The sequence below is a fragment of the Seriola lalandi genome, unplaced genomic scaffold, assembly GCF_002814215.2.
Source record: "Seriola lalandi dorsalis isolate HSWRI2012SDOR001 ecotype SW California unplaced genomic scaffold, Sedor1 jcf7180002054956, whole genome shotgun sequence".
Taxonomy (NCBI): Eukaryota; Metazoa; Chordata; class Actinopteri; order Carangiformes; family Carangidae; genus Seriola; species Seriola lalandi.
Genome location: NW_019525507.1, coordinates 291,236 through 313,283, shown reverse-complemented (window position 1 = coordinate 313,283; position 22,048 = coordinate 291,236). Strand labels below are relative to the sequence as shown.

Here is a 22,048-nt window from a genome sequence, read left to right as displayed (position 1 = left end):
GAAAAGTAAAGCACTTAAGAATTCAAACTGTGTCCATCACAAGTTCCCACATCCTATGATGACACAGTTCGGCAAACGGTTAGTTCATTTTTTTCTTCAGTCAACTAATTCATTGTCATATCACTTAAGTGAAATTGCAAAATCGGCAGATAAACAATAAAATAGCGCTGGATGCTATGCTCCAACTTTGAAGCTGAAAACATGCTGAAGCTATTTGTTGAAGAATTGATTAGTTTATTTACTAAAAAAGTATATTAAGTATTTGCTGACTTAAGATCTTTGACTGAAAATGTGGGTTTTTTTCTCTGTTTCACATCATAATAAATTGAATACTTTTGGGGTTTTTGGCTGCTCATGAGGCACAAGTAAGAAAATTAAAGTAAAGTGAGTGTATGAATCAGTGATGAGAACTATCCTGACCCTGTCGCTGAGGCCGTCTGTACTGGCTGTCAGTCAGGATCACTGGGTGTGAGTTTCTGCTTGCCTCGGGCTAAAGCTAACCCTGACGTCGCTGGGTTCATATGTCCCTGTGATGCTGCTGAATTGTTGTTGGACAGCACATGGGTGCATTTTTGTCCGGCCTTGTGCTACCACCACAACAACAACCCCCTCTACGAACACACATTTGCCACCACTTTGTTTGGCTGACCTACATTTTAGACACGAACCCAGACGAATAAAAGAATTGTTCCACTAAAAATAAAACCCTGCGGTATTGTAATTATTTTTTTTAATACAGCAATATAATATAGTATCACTTTCTTCTCAAATACATTAAAAGCATCTGTCAAGAAAATATTCTGTGAATTTCAATTCACAATACATTCATATCTTTTAAATACAAAAAGAAAAATATATCATCAGAGGGTAAAAAAAGAAACAGAAAAGCAGCTTTAATAGCTGATATTCTCTCAAACATAATCCAGAAATCGAAAGCAAATTCCAGAAATGAGTCAATGGCTGAAGAAGTTTTAAAAGCGCAAGAGACAAAGAAAAAAGAGCAAATGTTCAAAATGTTTTTAAAGACAGCAGGATGACACTGATTACAGCTGTAAAACTGGACTGGACAGAACATGCTCACTGGACCACTTTAATCCAACAGTTGTCAAATATTTGTTGCATGGAGGGAAAAGATCCTGTAAGCACCTCAAAATTACAGTTATACAAGATAAAGATTCACATAAATAGAATATAATGGCTGCTTTGTGCAAATACACACAGTGGTCCACAGATTAGGACTTGTTCCAGTGTTGCCATAACAAAACATGGATATTTATGAGATAACAAGTTCGTACACAACAAATAAATAAGTTATCTGACTTTATAATGTCTTCAGATTTACTAAATATAGTTCTCCCAATATATATACTGACAGCAAAGTACAAAAAGGCCTGGGTGAGGGTTAATAACACCCTGTCAAACATATAGCTGGGTGCAGGTTCCTTCATAGTTAAGGGTGGTTTTATCACGTTTATCAGGGCACAAATTCAGGCATTAGGTTCACAAGGATTTATGTAATAACATTGTGGTTATTTCAGTAACAGCGTTCAAATTTTGTAATTGCATTGTCATAGCATTATGTGTTTGGTTGTGTGTGAACAAGAGTAAGAAAGTGTAGGTCCTTTTTTGAATTAGCACACACAATATTTTTCATTTTCTTCATGAGTGGATCAACTGAGACATCTGTGAGGCTAGTTAGCTTAACTGAAAAAACTGGTGGCTAAATTCAATTAAAACTTTATTTTACTCTTCTATTTATCTTTCACTTGCTTATTCTATATTTTACTCCTTCATGTTTTTATTTTTATTTACTTATTTTTCACATAGCAGAAGCTAACACATTTTAGGGAGCAAGCTACCAAAGTTAGTTAGCTGACATGAGTTTACAGACACCATGCTTCTATCTTCATAACATTATTTTCTTTAAGTTAATCTCTCTTGTTGTCATCAAAAGCACATTGGAAATAAATCAAAATGTCTAGCATTAAACTGTAAACCTTTAAGTAGCATTAGCTAGCCACCTTTCTTAGCATTTTCTAGCTAGTTAAAAGGCTTTAGCTACTGATTGTAGGTTAAAGGAAAATCTTACTCTTTATATTTAGCCTCTATGCTAAATATTTAGCTAACAATATTTTTATTTATGTATTGTAAATGTTTGACTTGTCTAATAACCTTTTAGCACAAGTTCTGTGGGTTCATAGAAGTTTTTAAATTACTTGTTTTGTCCGAGTAAGTCCAAAACCCCAAAAATATTACATTTATAACGATAATAAATAAATAAAATCAAGCTGTTGAAGAGACAACCACAATGTTATTACAGAGGCATCATCAAACATGAGCCAGACTGAATTTTAAATCTAAACCATTAAAATCTTCATAGGTGCCACAGCTCATGCTCTTCTGTCAAATCCTGTGACACTGATTTATATTTCTTACATAGTTACTTTGTCAACAAAATAGTCTGCAATATAGACAAACTCTAGAAATGCGCAGCAAAGAGTGAACACCGCAAACCAGCATCTCTCAAAGACAGCATCTTTAGTGTCTCACAGGAAAGTGTTCAGCAATGCAAGCTGCAGCAGTGAGAAACAGGTTGTCAGACATGATGCAGCCTGCTGAAAAATTCCGGTTTTGATTAAAAGCGCTGGCAGTCTCTGCCTCACAGTGGATATGGACTGTACAGTTAATATAACAGCATCACTCCCTTACTGTCCAGAGTGGCATCCCGCTAATATGATGCTGGAAAAAGCCCAGAATCCAATCAGGGATGTGACCATCGGGTTTTATGGTTTAGACATAGATTTTCCTGCTCACATCCTTCATGACACCAGCTCTCAGACCGCTGACCCTCAGGTTTCACAGTAGCCAGAGGATCAGAAGATGATTGGGGGGGGGAGGGGGGCTGGTCACGGTTTGACCTCAGTGGCAGGCTCAGGAGAGGCCGGGGGGGTTACAGCTGCAGGCTGGGCTAGTGTGGAGAACCAGGAGGACATGGCCGACTTGGCGCTGGTCAACGCTCCGCCCACTGACTGACCTGAGAAAGAGAAAGAGATTTTACTTGCAAAGCAGGTGCTCTGTGACATACTCATTAAATAAAGGTCTGTTTTCTTTTCGTTGGGCTAAGTGATCATACACAACAGTGACACAGGTAACTCTCTCTTACAGAAAACGAATGCTCTTTACATTTACAGATTGATTAAAATAAAAAGAAGAACTGTCTGGTTAGCCATGTCTGATGGAAGTGTCTTTAAAAACCCTGCACACCTTTGGTCCACCCACACAGGTGATTTGACTAATTCTGGTTTATAGACCTCAGCTTAGGACTGTGTGGGCGTGTAAAGACTGCACTTAATTGATTTACCTCGCTCTGCTGTTAGCTTTGTTTCACCTTTTAGGAAGGAACAAATTACACCCTGATCAGTGGCTGTGCTTCACTTAGTTGTAGGCGTGCTGTAGAGAAATGGAGTTGAAAACACACCAACCAGTATAATATTTGGGAATCTCTGGTTTATTTGGTTTGGTTCAGCATGCTCAGGATCTGAAGAATGAAACACTCAGCAAGACGCTCATGTCTTTCATCTTACTTCCAGGGCACTACCCTGAGTAACAGCATCATCAGACTGCTTGACAGTGTCAATATCTTCCCTCCATGTCTCATATGGGTTTTAACTTAGGAACTGGTTTGTGTGCTTTCTTACCCACTGCCTTCCCCGTCTGGACCACGCTGCGACTGGTGGTCATCATGGCATTTCCGATCTTCTTCCCTCGCTCGCTGTTCTGCACCGAGCTGCAGCGGACACGGAGAGAAAACAGAGAAAACAAAAGGTTCACCAAATCAGAAATCATGCACTCCCCTCACCTTTCTGTCTCTGGTGTGACATTGTTGGAATTCTTCCTCCTTTCCAAGAAACAAACTACACAAAACTGCTGCTGCTAAATGTTGCGTCGACCTCTTAGAGGTTGGATTATGTAACAGGAGAGGCTGAGCAACAGTCACAGGTGACGCATCTAATGATCGGAGCTGACCTGAGAGCGGAAACGAGTGGCAAACGTTTCACACCGAATGGATGGCTAAATGCAGCCCCAACCCGGCTTTATCCGCACAGCAGCCTGGTGTTGTGTCCAACGCGCAACCTTTCACATGGATCCCCACTGAGCTGACATTCAGCAGGAATCTCACTCCTGCATCATCTGGGAAAACGGCCGCGTTGTTAAAAAAGACCACGGGGATACGTGTCAGCAGCTGCCGAGCACAGACGTCTGTCACTCGAACACTCAGAGCCTTCACACCCTCTAATGAGCCAGTTATTTCATCTGAAAATAAACTCACTGTGAACTGTACTACAGTGCAGCTGCCTGAAGTAACCTGTTACCTTTGAGGATCATAGCAGTGAGCTGTCGCACTGAGTTTGCAGCTGATCTATGAGACACAATGAAAACAAAAGCCTCTGAGTTTTTCTATTTGTTTTGGCCCAGACGACGCTAGCACAATGTTACTGCTATGACCGCGAACGTCCTGCAAAAAAAACAGCAGAAAACTTCTTTGATGCTTCTTTTATGGTGACCTCATGCTGCAGCAGATGTTTTGCTGCTTTCTCTCCATAACTAATTGCTTTACTTCCAAAGTCAGACTACACAATATCATTCTTATTATGGCCCAACCCAACAGTCGTGGGAAAATGAATGTTAAGACACAATAGCTGCTGGAAATTGTATGAAGAAAAGCAGCAAATATTCTCTTTTGAGAGGCTGAAATCTGCAAATATTTTTGCATTTTTTCAATATTTTAGCTTGAAAGGAAAAAAGACAGATGCGATATTCTTAAAAAAGAACAAATTACGAAATAATAAAATAGGATTGCGTAAAAAATAATATATGAAACAAATAAGACACATGAGCAAAAACTGAATAAACTGAAAATAGTGTAGCCGAGAACAGTAAAAATACCTTACATAGACGCAAACTGTTAAGATTTGTTTTCAAATTAGAATTAAGATTCAAATAAATGACAGATTTCAGCACAATCCTCTGCACCGTACGTGAAGCAGCAGAAATCACTCAAAGACCAAGGTGAATATTGGTCCATGTTGACTGCTTTTGCAACAAAAGGAAAGAAAATTGATTCAAACACAAAGGGAAAATTGCAGATTTCATCTTGTCAGAGACAATGACGCCGTCTCCTTCCTAAATATTCTATGACAGAGCAAATACAACTGATGGAGGGAAAATAAATCTAATTTGTCAAAGCCAAGAGTCAGTGCTCATCTAAAAGAGACCTGCGCGGTGTAAAGTCTGTATATGAAACTAAAAACCAGAGAGAACGTGAGAGCTGCGTGTGTGTGCTGTCACGTCATTCCTTCACACTCACACTCACACACTCACACACACACACACACAGTGTTTATCTGACTACAGCATCAACATGACACCGCTCTGTGCAGACCGAGCCCGGTGGAGCGTGAACTGGCACCGCCACTCGCTGCCTCTGTGGCGTCTCGGAGTCAGACGGCCGTCCTCCGAGTGGATCCACCAAACAAGCTGTGGTTGCTAGGCGCTTGTTGCTAGGATCAATAATCCAGCTCCACGGCTGCACGTCCACCAGGAATCTGTCCTCACTGTGCCAACTTCCTTTTGTCTTTCTTTTCAAAGTACGAGACCTGCTGTTGTGCATTCCCAGCAGTGCTGAGAGCCTTCGTATTTTTTTAATCACTTTGCTCAAAGCCACTATTTGTTGAATTAAATTAGACTATTCCAAGAAAAACTGGAGCTCTGTCCATGTTTGATATGCATCTTGTTTGATGCACACACTGAGGGGCACTCATTTTCAAATTCTACATATTGTGGCTTTAAGTCATTTTTTCTCAATAACAAAATATTACCATAATATATATGTAAAGTACTGATGAGGTTACTGGTCAATGCCGATATGCTGCATTATACAGCAGTTAATTCCGACCAAGTAATTTGATTGGACGAGAGGCATTCCATGAGTGTTGATATAGAGTACAACACCTTTTAACTACATGTATCACCCCGCGTCACAGGTGTTCAATTAACCGTTAATTAGCGTTACATGAACGGTCGTTATCTATCTTAGATTGTAGCAAACTTTGCAAAGATGCAAGAAAATATTCCCAGAAATAACATTTGAATTAAATGGTGTATGGTCGTCAGAAGAGGGTGAAGGGAAGGAGCCTGGATACTTCAGCGCACTCCTGAGGTAACATGTAGACAAAGTAGAAAGCTAGTGTGCACGTACAGGTCAGGAAAATGTTTATGTGTTGCTTAGCAACAGTCCAGTCTTCGGTACTCAGCCAGCGGCCTTGTACCTATGACCGAATCACAGACCGTTAATATTTTCTCTTTTTTTGAATCTCATTTTTCTCCAATGCTCACATTAATGTTTTATTTATTTTATGCAATTTTAAGCATTTTTCATCCTTTATTTATAAGCTGTTTGTACTTTTTTATTATTTATTGGTTTTGCCTGTATATTTATACACAAAGAATGTCATATGGGCCTTTAACTTTAGCTTCCATTCGAGATCTCAAAACTCAAATATGTTATATCTATGTTTATATACAACAAAAGACATCTAGAGTCATGTTTTAAATGCACTGTTCCGTGTGACATACTGCAGCATGGAAAAAATGTTAATAACCTTCAAGCTGCTGAAAGGAAATTTGGGTGGAATAATGGAAACAGTGTGGTAAAATGATCACATTTAAACTTTCTTCTAATACCACCCAGCTTCAGACTGGTTTCCAACAACCTCATGGTAACAGAAAGCAGTTATTTCCCCTGAGCTACATGCTCTGTTAGCTCAGAGAGGAGCCCAGCGGACACACTGACTCTCCATCTCGCTGGCTGACCCAAATAAACAGCTCCTTATGTAGAGTAGTGTGGTGCACTGACAATAAAGAAAGCTCCTCTAACAGTGTGTGTGTGCCTGCAGCCGTGCAGCTCGTCACATGACTGTTTTTTGAGAACATCTCTGCCACCGGCTGCTCTTTGTCCGACACTGATGACGAGGAAGCATGAAAAGGGTGGGCTGTGTTAGCCCCCGGTGCTTCCATAATACACATGCAACACAGCACATTCACAAGGAAGTCAAGCGTAGGGCCTAGTTTTTTTTTTTTTGTTTTGTTTTTTTACAGAGAGCATAAATAGCAGGGAGGTGGCACAAAAATGTCAGGGGCAGCAGCAGTGAGATCAAGAGCTTCACCGTCATGTGAAGTGAGAATGACGAACTGAGCAGAGTGGATGGACTCAGCTTTCCTCTTTTACTTTCTCAACCAGCATCCTGACAAGTGGGATACATCAGAGCAGTCACCGTCTGTCCTACTAACCCCAGTTTCCCCCCCGATGTCCAATCTCAAGTTGCAAAACAGCTCCATGTTTACTGACGCAGGGAAAAACAGAGGGAGATTTCTGCTGCCCCTGACTGACGAGAGGCAACAAGGCAGCGCTTAGGGGCCAGGAAAATGTCTGATGGCTGATGGACACCAAAGAAAAAAAAAAAAAAAAAAAAAAAAAAAAAAAATCAAATGAAGGAAGAAAAGTCAACAAGCAAAGCAAATTGAGTTCATCTTAGTTGTATTACAACGCTTTGCTAGAATATAATCCATTAGCACTGATACAGTATATGTTTCTTTTCCTATTTTCTGGAGGTAAACAATCAATGGATTACTGAACAGGCCCACCAGGCACAAGCCGAGGGGCCCGAAGGGGATGAGGCCCCAGGGCTTTCCCGGCTAAGTGTTACTAAAACAGACACATACAACTACAAACAGACAAAAAATTATCACAAAAATACTTAAAATGGCTACAAACACTCCTTTGTATGAGGGGTTGTGGGCTTTTTACATGTCTGTCCCCGGGGGCCCATTGTCCCATAATCCATCCATAGGAGCACCTCTGCTAACGTCATAAAAATGTACTTTGACGCACCATAAACTGCCTCTTAGTTCCTTGCAGAGCTTTGCACTTTGTCTTATTGTTGCAGTTTTTATCTTATTTAATATCTATTTGTTTTTAACCGCAGGAACATTACTTGTGTTCTGTGTGGCCTGTATGGAGCTTATATGTTAGATATTATTTTATTATTATTTAACAAAACTGTCAAATTGACTCATTTTAATGAGCATATGAAAGCTGAACCTGGTTTCTACATGTACAGTGGAAAAAAAAAAAAATTGGTGTAAGCTTTAAGAATAAATGCTCATCAGCACTTCCTTATTATTCACAGGGTATTCTTGGATTTAATAACTGCATTCGTTTTTCGTGCTGCCAAAGATTTCACCATCCCTCAGAGGAAGGATGAAGTCTGCGAGGCTCAAAGCTCCTGACAGTCAATAAACACTCGTCTCTGGTGTTCAAGGTTGCAGTGAAGACTGAGCTGTTTATCTGCCGCCGTGCCCTCGCGTCTCCGTTTAGAGAACACGTGTACAAACCTCACGCGCCCGCACACACACAAACACCTCTTCAGACCGGCTGAATCCCCTCCTGTTTTGGAGGCCTGCTCTGACACAAAGCTGAGGCAGGAAATGAGACGCGTTTAATCCTGAGAAGCTTCAATGGCCCAGTGCCAGAATTCCTGCCTGAACCCCCTGATCACCCCCCCCCCCCCCCCTCCCCAAAACTATATCGGGTATTATGCAGAGTTTTATAGTACAGCGAGGGGAGCGGTGAGCCAGCAGTGCCCCTTTAACCTCCTCCTGGACTGTGAAAACAACATGGAGGAGGCGGCTCTGACCTGGTCAGCACTCTTCAAATCTTCAATCATTCTGAGATGTAGCAAGTGCAGGGTTGAAATCAGGGCTGGATCACCAACTGAGCAACTACCCAAGAGCCCAGAACCCAGAGGCCCAGGCAGTTTCAGGCAGTTTGTAGAGAAGTAATTAATTTTTTAATCAGGGCGACAACCAGCGACTATTTTCACTGTCGAATAACCTTTTGATTATTTTCTTAATTAATCGTTTCCCAGAGCCCAAGCTGTCATCGTGAAATTGCTGCTTTTTTTGACTAATTGTCATATAGAGGACAAAGAAAATCAATGAACTTTTTGCCACTGTTGCTTCAAAAAGGGCTTAAATGATGAATTAATCAATCGACTAATGGATTAGTCGGCTAACTTTCACATGGAAAACATGATGCAATTGTTTTTCTAAGCTAACAGGTAGTTTTTATAGTTTTACTCTGATGGTTTTATGTTGTTACTTTTATATTTTGGTTTATTTCTCTATGTTCAGCTTCTCCCGGACATTGCTGTTATATTTTACAATGCTGTATTTTCTGTGCACTTTCTTAGTCAGTTTTTTCTTCGTTCACACCCTCTTGTTCTTTTTTATCTCAGTATTTATTCCACTTCTGATTTTAATGTGCTGCAAAACTAAACCTAACCCAGTTTAAGGTTCCTCCACAGTTTGTTTGTCTGTGTGTTTGTTTACTGACGCATCACGACAAAGTTCACGGCAGCCGTGTCACCAAACCCCTGAAGGTAAAGTGAGAGCAGCGAGTATCACAGCCAGGCAGATCTGCCCGTGTTCTCACCATAAAGCTAAGTTAGGGACGGAGACACACTCGACTCTCCCTGTGTGTGTGTGTGTGTGTGTGTGTGTGTGTGTGTGTGTGTGTGTGTGTGTGTGGTGGTGGGGGCATTTATCCGACGTGTAACAGTAGAAGCGGCGCTCCAGCTGTGGACGGAGTCACCTTTCATCCACACTTCCTCGAATGAAACCGGAGCCGAAGCTGAAGAAGTCTCCGGCTCTGTTTTTGAGAATGAAACTTGCTCATAATTAATGAGTTTAGCTGATACGAGACCCTCGCTGCCACCACGACCACATTAAAATCAGACGTCCCAGATCCAGACAAACTAAGGCTGTTCACTGCCATTCCTTATTCCATTTCCTCCAAAATAAAAGCACTTTTCCTTACTATTTGAGGGTGATAATCCATTTGGTTTATTTATGTTTTTAATTCAACTTCATTTTGTATTAGTTACCACTTGTTATCGTGTTCGACTTTTCCTTGTTGCCATGTCTGAATGACCAGCAGCAATCTTTCCTCTATCACCCAACTCTATGTTAATTTGTTTTTAGTTTCATTTTTTTTTATAAAGGCATTAATTAAGGTGAAATTTATAGTTGACCCCCAAATAATGTGCAGTGGGTGGACGCCTCTTATTTAAATGTGTTATGCTGAGTTTTTACAGTTTTCTTTTTAAAAGGAGCAGGACACTCAACTATTGAAAGTGAGAGCTGCGGAACCTATCAAATGTCACTTCCTGAATTTACGGCATTTCATCTTGTCACCACATGAGGGCGACAACATGCAGGTTTTGGTGGGGCACTGTTTCCACTGAACTGCAGCAAAGAAGAAAAAAAAAAACAAAAAAAAAACAAATACAATGAACTTGTGTCTCAGTGTTTTATGCTGCTGAGGTGAAGTCAAAGACAGACTTCCACTTGACTGAACATTAAAGATATTGTGTATTGTCCTGTAAATAGCAGGAGATGAAAGAATACTCACTGTGAAAGCCGTAGTTTCACATCAGCAACACTGTACTGCCCCTGGAACGGGTGTCTGCAACACAAAGGAAAATGCAGGGATCACTTATATATATGTAGATTTGTATCTAAATGAACACTGCACTCAAACATCACTGCACATACAGTGTGTAGTTCCCAAAACTGGCAAGCACCAAGAAAGTGTATTTAATATCTGGATTCATAATTTACTTATTGTTGAGTAGATAGTTCCTGATTTAAATCAATACATAGCCAATTTTTTCGCTTGTTTTTAGACTTAATTTAACATTTAAGGTTAAAATTTAATTTACTTTCTTAAAAGGCAAAAAATGGATTTTCAAAGTAAAATATGTTCTTTTTTTTCCCAAAGTGCCTGGCACATTTTTCCTTCCTGTCCACGTACCCTGGGGTGATGGCGGTCATGGCGGGGTGCTTGTTGCTGTACCACACCCGATAGTTGTGGCTGATCTTCCAGGCTGCGATGAAAGGAGCGCCGTAATCAGCCAGCAGCCGCTCATTATCTGCACAGTGACAAGACAAACAAGAGACAAGCGAAGGAGTCAGCGAACGCCATTAAGCAGCATAACTGGATTTACTGTCATTTTCTCTACAAAGTAATTATGTGTGATGATCGCAGTGGGTACACATGACGCAGTGATTACAGCTCCAATCATAATTAGTGATGCCTCTGAACACGACGTGCTCAAAATACAACTAGTATTAGTACTCAGTCCGACATGAATGGAAAACACAATTAAAGCTCTTTTAACCTTTTTAATGTTTCCTGGAAATAAAAGTTAAAACCAATTTGACAGTGAAGAAACAAAGCCAGAAAAACAGAGTGTAACTTTACATCCGCAGAGAAATAAACATGCACAGGAAACTTATAGACTTCCAGAAATGTATGCACATTATGCTGCCTGTTTCATTTCAGGACATTCAGCATTATGTACTCACTACCTTCAGCTCATTTGTGTTTCTGGAAATCAGCTTAGACATAGTGAATATTTTTAGTTAGTTATTTTTAACCAATTATTGCAACAATAATATCCACATTAGTTTGGCGGCGTGAAACGAAGCTGAGCACGCCTCACAAAGCTGTTCCCCGAGCTTGATATATTTTAAATTCACTTTACAAATTGAAGCTACACTGACAGGACAAAGGCTGCAGAGGTGGAGGCTGTAAAACTGTTGAAAACAGGCAGTGGTGTAGCAGCAACGATGTAGACAGAATAAATGTCATAAGATTATATGAGCCGCCTAACATTAGAGATAGTGTAGGATATGAATATATACTGTATGATTGGATGATATATAGATTAATATGAACTATATTGATTTAAAAATGACTTTAATACCTCCCTCAGGTTCAATTATCATAATATTGTACTACAGTTGCAAGCAGGGTAAATAATATATAAGACGACAATTACATTTTTATCGTAGTGGAATGAATGGAAATCAATTGGCAGTTTGAAAATGATACAGTATCGATCTAAAAACATACACACGCTTTGGAAAATCTGCTCCAAGCAGCTGAAGTAAAAAAAAAAAAAAGAGACTTTATTTTACAGGTTCGTTATTTCCTAAGAATTTCTTTAGTTTCCTGGAAAAACTGTGGAGATTTGTTCTAATTACAGGAAAAACAGACACAGTTCCGAGACTGATTTTTTAGTTGTGCTGAGTCTATTGTCGTAAGTGTCAAAAGAGAGGGAAAAAGACACAATCAATAAAGGTGAGGGACCCACCTTGCTGTAGTGCAGAGGACAGTAATGAGTGGAGGTAGAGGGTGAACTGGGCTCTGATCCACTCGTCTCCGCCCTCCCAGCCCGTCCCGTCCAAGAAGACGTCGTCGCGGTTCTCCGTCACGTGTTTGACGAGGTAGTCGGCGAAACGCAGGTCTGCCGTCGTCAAACTCAGGATCTTCCGGAGCTCGGGGTCCTGGATCTGGATACGAGCTTCTTCCACCTACAACGCCGGAAAACGTACAGTATTTACTTTCAGGAACCTTTAAAGAAGGTTAAATTAAAAGTAAATAAAGCAGTTTATACTCAGTTTATATATTATTACCTCAACAATAGCATCACTGAGGTGCCTCTGCTGGCGGAAGAGGATGTTGGTTGCCCCGGCAACAAAGCCTCGCACCGTCACGTCTGATAGGAGGTGATGCTGCTGCAGGGCCATGTAGGGCAGACACAGGTAACCCTGGCAACAACAACAGGCAAAGGTCAGGTGCTTATCTCCACCCCGCTGCCTGGACCGATGTGGGGTAGGATTTCAGTGGAAGGACACACCCAACACACACACAAGCTCTCCGAGGGTTATATCTGAACTAATATCCTCTTTGGACCAAAACACACATAGGTTTTTATTTGATGAGTGGGAGGCGTTGGCTGTGACCTTGTCTTTATTGGTTATTTATTAACTAATATTGATCACGAACAGATTTTCTCCAAAACTCAATGAGGAAATATGACTTCAGAGTTTCAATCCAAAATGGATTCTCTCACATTTATTTATATCATTTATTTAGAAACTAACCCTTCCCTGTTTTATATCATATGTTAATTCTAGATTTTGGAGTTTTCCACTGTTGGTCTGACAAAAAAAGGAAAACTGAAGATATAATTTCGCGTTCTGGCAACAATGTTTTGGATTGCTATGTATAAAATCTGAGACATAATGAAAATAATAAGTAGTCAATCAGCAGTTGTAGTTACCTTAGTGAAGATGGGGAGCGGCAGCCCGTACTGGTCCTCCTCCAGACCAGACAACAGGCCCTGGGTGACCCCTCCCTGACCGCCGGCCGCCTGCGGCTGCACAGTGATGGGCGTTCCTGGTTTGGAGTCGAAGGCGTCCGGTAGCTGCTCCAACCCCGTCTCTTTCCCCTCGCTTGCCTCTTTAGCGCCACCTTCTTCTAACACGCTGGGGTCCAGGGTCTCCCAGTCGCTCTCGGAGGAGTCTGGAGAGGTACGTGATGGGGGTTTGAGGAGGTGATTGTCCCCCTCTGTGCTGTTCCCAGAGGACAGGGACTCTGCAGCGGGCTGGACGGTCTCCTCCACCTCCAGCTCCAGGGTGGTGTTGGCGATGTCGGTGACGGACACAGACACGAACTCCTCGGCTCCGGAGATGCTCTCCACCAGGCTCAGGTCCTCCGACACGCTGCTCTTGGGTCTGTAGTGTGACGAGTCCACCAGGCCGTGCTCGATCATACCTGCACAAATCAGATACATGAAATGATTTCCTGATTTTCCATTTGAGCACCCCTTTAAAATCTTTGGATTACTCATTTTCTGCTTTTTGCTGTAAACACATCATAGATGTATTATCATCTTTTAAGGTTATAAGGTCACAAAAGGTGGAGGTGTGCATTGCTGAGATACAGCGGCTCCAGATCTCCACAGGGATTTTAAGCCTAATATGACTTTCTCAGGCTCCTCTGCCTCTATTAATAATTTGCTGGTGGATTAATAATTTGAATTTTGCTGCAGGTCTTTGAAGCGATTCCTCTCTCACATGGATTCATACTTATTATGTTAAGATATTTTCAAGACTGCATTTCATGTCTCTCTTCCCCTCAGTTTTTATATCATCTGCACAGGTGGATTTAAATAAACTAACCCTGTGCACCACCCTTTCCTAATGTGTCATGCAGGAGGAGCGAAGCTGTCAGACACGTTTTTCTTTTACTGACCTGGAAACAGTGATAAAACTGTCATCAGAGCTCCTACTAGTCTGTTGACAGGAGAAACATAGAACAGGACCTGCAAACATGAGTCAGAAAAAAAAAAACAGACACATACAGAGTCACATTTCAAAAGTACTGAATAACTACAGAACAAGTTGGACAAGTTGGGTTTATTCGCACCTTCTTCTCCAGCAGGATAAGCTTGAAGAGGATGAGAACCTGCGAAGGTAAGAAGACGTTTCCGGATTACTGATGGCGTACAAACAGAGAATATTACACTCTTTTTAAAATGATCTTCACAGCCATCATCTTCTACCTTGTGTCGAAAATGCAGTATTAAATCCCTCGGTGATAACCCTGAGGAGAGGGAACAAACATGGGCATCAATACGTGTGGAATTCACCCTCAGAGAAAAATGCATGAACATTTTTGTGCAGTTAGCAGCGGTCACGCAGTCGAAAAGCCTGACGCGAAACAAACAACAACAAATATGGTCGGTTTGAAGAATTTCTACATCTCTGAAAATATAAAACAAAGCAAAACTGTGTGTTTTTGGCTCGTTTTTTGACTGGAAAACTGCACAATTAAAGAGTCTAGTATTTATAGAGCTATAGATATAATAAGGATGATTTAAATCTTTAGCAATGACACATAGTTGCAAATTTTGAGCTTTTTTCTTATACTTTATTGAACTAAAATCGCTGAAAAGGAGCAAAATAAAAATCAAAAGCTTGAATTTGTGTCACACATGGGCACATTGGGCAGGTTGTGATGTGTAACTGTGCGCCTGAAAAGTTTAAGTGCAGCGTTGCAGACGTGTGAAATTTGAAGTTTTACCTAAATAAACCTGCGATCCCTCCAGAGCCGAGCCCCTCAGAGAGCCGTTCATGTGGTCGTAGAGTTCCTGCAGGGTCGCAGCAGGAGACGGGAGGTGAGCGGAGGTGACGACAGGGATGTCGAACAGCAACAACCAAACGTGCACAAAAGTCTCACCTTCAGAATAGAGATCTGCGAGAAGTCTTTCTCCTCAAAGTATGCGTGTGTGATGAGTTGCAGTTTCGCTTGAAGCAGACCGTAGAGAGGCTGCGGATCAAAACAAACAGTCAGCAGCAGGCCGTGTGTGTGAGTCAGTTACAGTATGAGCCACAAAAACCTAAGGCAGGCTAATGTCTCATCACAGGAAAAGCAACACTCGATCATGAGTCCAAACAGCATGTGCTTCTTGATCCCTGTTTAACGACTAAAGACTTAGGAATAAAACGTGATAATATCCTTATAATTAAAGGATATCTAATGTCTCATCCAGCATTCATGTTGAATCTACTTTATACTTCATACCGTTAAATGAAATTTACTTCAGGGACTCGACATGCAGATTCTTCACCTCAAATGAGAAGAGACAGTTACCATAGAGCCTCGCTGGATTCATTTCTGAAAACTAGATGTGAGGATGGCTGGAAATGAAAAGCCTTCTCTCTGCCCTTTCCCCCATCACAGTGAGGTCACGACAGTATTTCAGGGCCCAGTTACTTGAACCTTGATTTGATTAGCTCCAGCTCGTAAAGCTACTGAGCCTGAAATCAAATCTTTTTTCTATTACGTTGCGAGATAACAGCGTCGTCCTCTGACTGACTCACCACTCGGCTGAGGACGCAGACGCTCTTCTGAACCGTCTCCCTGGTGACGTCAGCCTGCCGGACCTTCAAGGCCTGAAGAGGGATTAAAACAATTTTTTTTTTAAATATTAATATATATATTAAACCACAAGCCAAACATGATGAGGACGCTGTGTGAGTAATTGCTCTGCAGATGACCTCCTCACAAACTCATTCGTCATTTTATTTCCTCTGAATGCTTCAAATCAAAACTCCCATCATAAACACAAACGAAGAAGAGAACAATGATGTGCATAATGATAAACAAAGCACATGGCCAAAAGTATGTGGACACCCAAACTTTGCACCCTTTTGTGAAAGGGGAACATTTCACTCCAAAACCACTGCATTACTTTTCTCCTACTTTTTGATTCTTTGCATATATTTTGATGCTAATATCTGAATATGTCTTCTGCTACTGGTGTCTACATACTTTTGGCCACACAATATGTATATACTACGACAGAGAACAAAATCAAGGCTTCCAGAATTAAAAGGAAATGTATTCGGACTGACCTTTGCTTCTATCTGGCGATAACACGAGACTCCGTACACACACTTCATGTCTGCAGTGAGCGGCGGCAGGTGAAAATACACCGTGTCTGCAAAACAGGAAGATCTGTCATTTTAAAGGTCCCAAATTTTACACTTTTTTTTTTAATAATCATTAGTAGATGTATTTGTGGTTTTAAGTACCAAAAACCTTCTCAGTGTAGTTTTACATCTCCTCACTCAGGATTCTCTCTGGAGCACTAGCAACAATAGATCAGTAAGCCAATCAGAAGAGAGGAGACTCTGAGCCTCTGTTCTGATTGGCTGACTGTTTTCTGAGTGATCGATTAAAAATATAGCTGATTTCAGATAAACACTCAGAGAAAACAAATCCTGTAAGATTGAATGGTGGGTCCAGGCGGGCAGGGCTTGAGGCATAGCTGAGAGCGGAGCCTGCCATGTTATGACATCACAAAGTTACAGAAGTCCTGACGGCTCGTTTTAAGGCACAGTTTCTGAATACAGGCTGTGTGCATTTCTCTGTGGACTGAGTGCTTTGATACTTTCACAGTAATAAAATACAACCTAGCTTTATTATCAAATAAGACATGGAAATCTCACTTTGTACAATACGGGACCTTTAATATAGAGTGTCATACAATCTTTCATAAGGACTGTCCATCAGAATCTGCAGAAACACGTGTCAACCAAAAGGGAAAATCAGCAAACACGTCACGTGTGAGTGCAGTTTAGGAGCTCACACCGTTCCCACGCTGCAGAGAGCTTCAGCTCCTATATTAGTACATGCACCTGACAGTAAGATATGCAAAGTTCAGAGAGAGAGAGGGGGGGGGGGTGGTTATGTAAGAGTGTGGGTACAAAGCAGAGAGAATTAAAATCGGCCACATAAGTGCTGAGCAGAGATGTTTAAATGATCATATTGCAGCACAGCAGGGTTTCAACACTGTGGCCAAACTGGATAAACATGCGACCTGAAGAAAACATGTCCCAGCTGCTCATCGGCGGCTGGTGTTCTGCATGTTGAAGTCTATTAGCTACAACTCGCACAACACGACTGTAGAGCGTTTTCCAAAGCACATCATACAGTTTTAAATGCATTTCCAACTTTCCAAACAGCCACTCATTTCAGTTCATTTTAATACACATTAAAAATTGACTTGCAGCCACTTTACTCGCTTGAAGGTGACGTCATGCTGCTTTAAACATGCACTAATTTCAGAGCAAGATCCAATTATGGTGCATTCAAAGACACTCCTGACATATGAGATCCCGATCTTTTTTGCAGCAATAAATGAGGAAATTCATATTGTCCTTTTAATCACATCTAACTTCGCTTATTGTTTGTCCAAAGACGGAGCGCTTGAATAAAATGCTGTTCTGGTGAATGACACTCAAATATTGTTTATTAGAGCTTTCCAAATGACAAAAACAAAAACAGGAAACAATAAAAATAAATAGTCACTGTGATGGATTACCTACGTTAAGCATTGTTTCCAGTCTGTGAAAACATGCAAATAAATACAAACTGATGCTTAACTGCATGTGGAAGTAAAGGAACTCATCTGAAACCTTATATGCTTTGATTGGGTGGATGGTCAGCGATAATGTTAAGTATTTCATGGTTGTTTAAGTTCATGAATCCAAGTAAGATCATTATCAATAATTAAAGTTTCTAGTAGTAAAATGAAACACACTGCAACAGTGAAGGAAACGGCACGACTATGACCCTTTATTCCACCAGAGGACGAGACAAAGAGCAGTTTAAAACGCGGTTAAGATCTGCTCTGATGAGTCGCCATCAGGGTCGAAAAGGTTGGACTGTGGACATCAGAGATTAACCAGTCGAGGCAGCAACGGGGCATCTGGACCGAGGCCACAGCTGCGGCACATGGACCAAACCAGCACGAGCCAAAAAGACAGCAACACAACTCTCTGCTCCAGATTCACATTCTGCACCAATAGTCACCGGAAGCTGCTGCTGAGGTGCATACATGTCTGCAGAGGGTCCTGCTGAACTGAACTGAGACAGAAACAGAGACATATAATTCTGTGAAACCCTCAACAGAGCTGCTTTAGTGTCGACAGCGGAGTGAGTCTGTATACTGTATTTACAGAGCAACCAACACCCAGTCACATCCTCAGGGACTGTAGTTTTCGTGAGCTGCAGTGCAGAGGGTGTCGGTCACATCACAGCTGACAGTCTGATGTTGCAGCAGCACAAACACAAGCAGTAGATTAAAGAAATACACAGCAGGGATCAGCTCAGATTCACCTCGATTTTTTTTAGAAATGTAAAACAGAAACTGTGAGAGAGTCGGATCATGAGCTGTAGGACATGGAAATTTGTGATGCATTTTGCTTTATTCGGGCTGATATACACTGACCATAGGTCTGCAACGAATGATTATTCTTGTTACCGGTTATCCTGCTAATTATTTTCATTTTTAATCGATTAATCATCATCAGAAAACAACGTTCTGGAGTCAAATATCACACCTTAAAATGTCGTACTTTGTCCAAACAACACTCTAAAACCTCGAAATATGAAATTTACAGTAATGTAAGAGAAGAAAAACAACTAATTCTCACTTTCAAGAGCCTTGAACCTGCAAATGTTTTCCTTTTCTGTCGATGGTCTAATGGTTGCAGTTCTAAAGGGAATGTGCTTTAATTAATAGGTGGATCCAGTAGTGGCAGATCACAGCAGTCTATGGGATAGCACATATAAAATATGCATAGCACGTGCATGATGATGACAGTCTCGCAAGTGGTCAAATATTTTTAGTCGTGATGCATCTGTGCAGAGAAGAAAATATTATAATTGTGAATTATGCAAAAAAAAAAAAAGATCTGAAACCCGCAAGGGACTAAAAATAAGATGAATAAACCTGCAACCATGCTGGATGCAAAACTTTTAAACTGCTCTCCTTCCTCCAAAGTAAAAGCGCAAGAGAGAGAAAAAAAAAGGCTGGATGATTTTTTCATCCGGGAAGTTTCTGCGTATTCATGCAGCATGAAAAACGACATTTTTCCCTCCTTAGTCAGAGCCACACAAACACTGAGCTGACTGACAGAAAAACTGCTGCTGACCATGAGCAGGAACTGAGAAACTCCTCTGTCCTGTATCATCAGATCAAAAACCACTTGGTGCTGATCGCTGTAGTTTTGAATCTAGATGTGAACTTTGCCTCTTTTCCTCCTGACTGCCTTCGCGGGGCAGCATGAACAGCAGCAGTGAACCACAGGTTGGTCACATGACAGCAGCCACAACACACAGGACAGTTCAGCTCACTGTCACCAACACCGAGTCCTGGTCTCCCTTTACAGCCTGGATACTATCTCTGGTTTCCTAAGTGACACCTGCTTTTACAAAATCAGCACTAAGAAACTTTAACTCATCATACTCAGCAATTACACAATGACAGATTCCCCAAATAAAAACATAAAATCTTGGTTGTCAAGGTTGTAATTTCCACGGAGATGGACATCCTATTTTCATCTTATCTTAGTCGCCTTCAATGATTATTTACAGCAACGAGCTTTACAGAAAATGCTGCAGGGAGTGATTGTGGGTTTCTTTTTCCCTGGGTTTAGCCTCCCGGGCTGCCGTACCTTACTGGTGGAGGTGTGCAGGTGGATTTCCAGGCAATGTGAGGAAAAAAACAACCCAAAATGACTGAACTCCTAGGATAATCAACATGAAATGATTTTTGTGCCTAAAACTGCACGAAAACACAAAAGTAAAAGTGCTTCAGTAGCTCCAGCGATCAGGTCGAAGCTCTGGGATTTATGAAGATGTGGTTTTACACTGAAACTTACTGCAGGAACAAACACCAGTTTGAAGGTCAGACAGCTCACACTGTTTCTGTGTGAACAATAAACCCGAAACCTTGTCAGTACAGAGAGCGAGACTTGTCACAACCCCTAACACTTTGTCAGCTACTGCCGGTTACAAGCTAACAACAACAACAACAACAACAACAACAACATAAACAAATAAAAGATGCTAACTTCGCTAACCATTATGATACGTCTGCTAGATGCCGATTTTGGTCACAACAGACTCCTCATCTGAGTCTGGGTCTGACTGAGGCGCGAACATGTGGCTATTCGTACTGATACACACTGCTCTTTCACCGGTCGGCACAAGCAGTGGTGGTGGGCGGAGCACAAAGCCTGATCCTCAATGAGGAAGTAAGCGTGGATGTAGATTTTTATCCACTTTTTATGCGGGAAAACCATGTTTAACAATCTATTAGAGTATTCTGGTATAGTTTAAAACATATCTGGAGAGGAACTTGAACATTAATCAGTAACTTTTGAATCATTTTCACAATTCAGCGATTCAGTTTTTGGTCCAAAGAATGTCTGCAATTAGCAAAAAAATGACCAGAAGCCGGAGGTGAGATATTCAGTCAAACATTACAAAACCATGGCACAATAACAGCCTTTACATGCCACTACATACACTGCAGGGGAGACGTACCTTCCTGGTAGTTGTGCGCTCCGTCGGGCAGAGCAAGGAAAGGGAGGTACTTCCACTCCTCAGGCAGCAGGTTACTGTCGTGACCCTCGTCTGGCATCAGCGGAGGGTAAGAGAATTCAACCTGAGGGCCGAGGAGAGAAAGCACGGTCAGATTTACCACCATGCAGCGCCGGAGTAGGTGACATGTTCCTTTAACTCGCTCTCAGCTCTCAAACGTCTCATTAACTCACGTACAGATATTTCATGGGATAAGTGGTCAACAAACAAACAGAACCAGGAGATACCCTGCACCCCTCAGTTCTTTACTCCAGCAACATTTGGAGTTTGTAGTCCGCCTTCAGAAGAGTAATAGTCAGTTACAACCAGCGCTGCGTGATCATGTAGCCTAAACAAAGCTAATTTATTTGTTTTATTCAGTTTAGAGGAGAGAAGTTAAATGATTAACCGAGCATCAAAACTTTAAATCAATTAAGTCAAGCAACAACATCAAATATTATTTTGGTTCCAGCTTCTCAGATGTGATGATATGTCAGTGTAAACTAAATATATTCAAGTTTTGGATTTCACCTCAAGTTCTGGGAAACTGTGATTGTGACACTTTATAAATCACATGAAATGATAAAAAGGAGATTAATCGATACTGAAAAAAGGTCAGTGGCTGCAGGTTTAATTCAATCACAAGCAGTGGAGAACATAAACATTTTCAACCTGCATCACTTCCAGTGTTTGGTCCTCAATAACTGCCGCTACGCTGCTAGCAGACTATCTTTTCTCATCTTTACTATCTCTATTGTTTATACTGATCTCTACAAAAAATTCACACCACCATTGTAGCCCAGCCTTCTGCCAGTGGTGACAGTTAAGAGCCTCCTACAAGATTAACCTGAAACCTGCTGGTCCTGAACGCGACACACACACATACACCCAGCAACAATGATTCACTCTTTATGGATAAACTGCTGCAGAGTGCGCTCCCTCAGGGCGAGCTGCCACTCCTTTCTCTGGAGAAGTGATGCTCTGAACAGAAACACCTCCACATCTCTTTAATAAGCCTCCTGATGAAGAAACAGATGGGTGGCAGGTCAAAAGAGATGGAGACAGAGGGATTACAGGAGCCCAATCATCTGATACCCAGCAGGAGATCGCTGACCCCCCCCCCCCCCCCCCCCCACCCCC

The 22,048-nt window shown here is 41.4% G+C and overlaps 1 protein-coding gene across 1 annotated transcript in view; it reads right to left on the bottom strand.

The window, feature by feature from the left end:
* Positions 1–715: 715 nt before the first annotated feature.
* The window catches only part of avl9 (AVL9 homolog (S. cerevisiase)), a 23,275-nt gene continuing 1,942 nt past the window's right edge, over positions 716–22,048 (bottom strand). The window contains exons 2-16 of the mRNA XM_023395100.2: positions 20,873–20,993; positions 16,390–16,475; positions 15,856–15,927; positions 15,212–15,301; positions 15,056–15,122; positions 14,535–14,575; positions 14,399–14,437; positions 14,225–14,294; positions 13,251–13,744; positions 12,601–12,735; positions 12,279–12,498; positions 10,934–11,051; positions 10,532–10,585; positions 3,699–3,787; positions 716–3,034 (exon numbers count right to left, since the gene is read on the bottom strand). Coding sequence (XP_023250868.1) covers positions 2,907–3,034; positions 3,699–3,787; positions 10,532–10,585; positions 10,934–11,051; positions 12,279–12,498; positions 12,601–12,735; positions 13,251–13,744; positions 14,225–14,294; positions 14,399–14,437; positions 14,535–14,575; positions 15,056–15,122; positions 15,212–15,301; positions 15,856–15,927; positions 16,390–16,475; positions 20,873–20,993 — 1,824 coding nt within the window. The 3' untranslated portion in view covers positions 716–2,906. The remainder of the gene's footprint in view (positions 3,035–3,698; positions 3,788–10,531; positions 10,586–10,933; positions 11,052–12,278; positions 12,499–12,600; positions 12,736–13,250; positions 13,745–14,224; positions 14,295–14,398; positions 14,438–14,534; positions 14,576–15,055; positions 15,123–15,211; positions 15,302–15,855; positions 15,928–16,389; positions 16,476–20,872; positions 20,994–22,048) is intronic.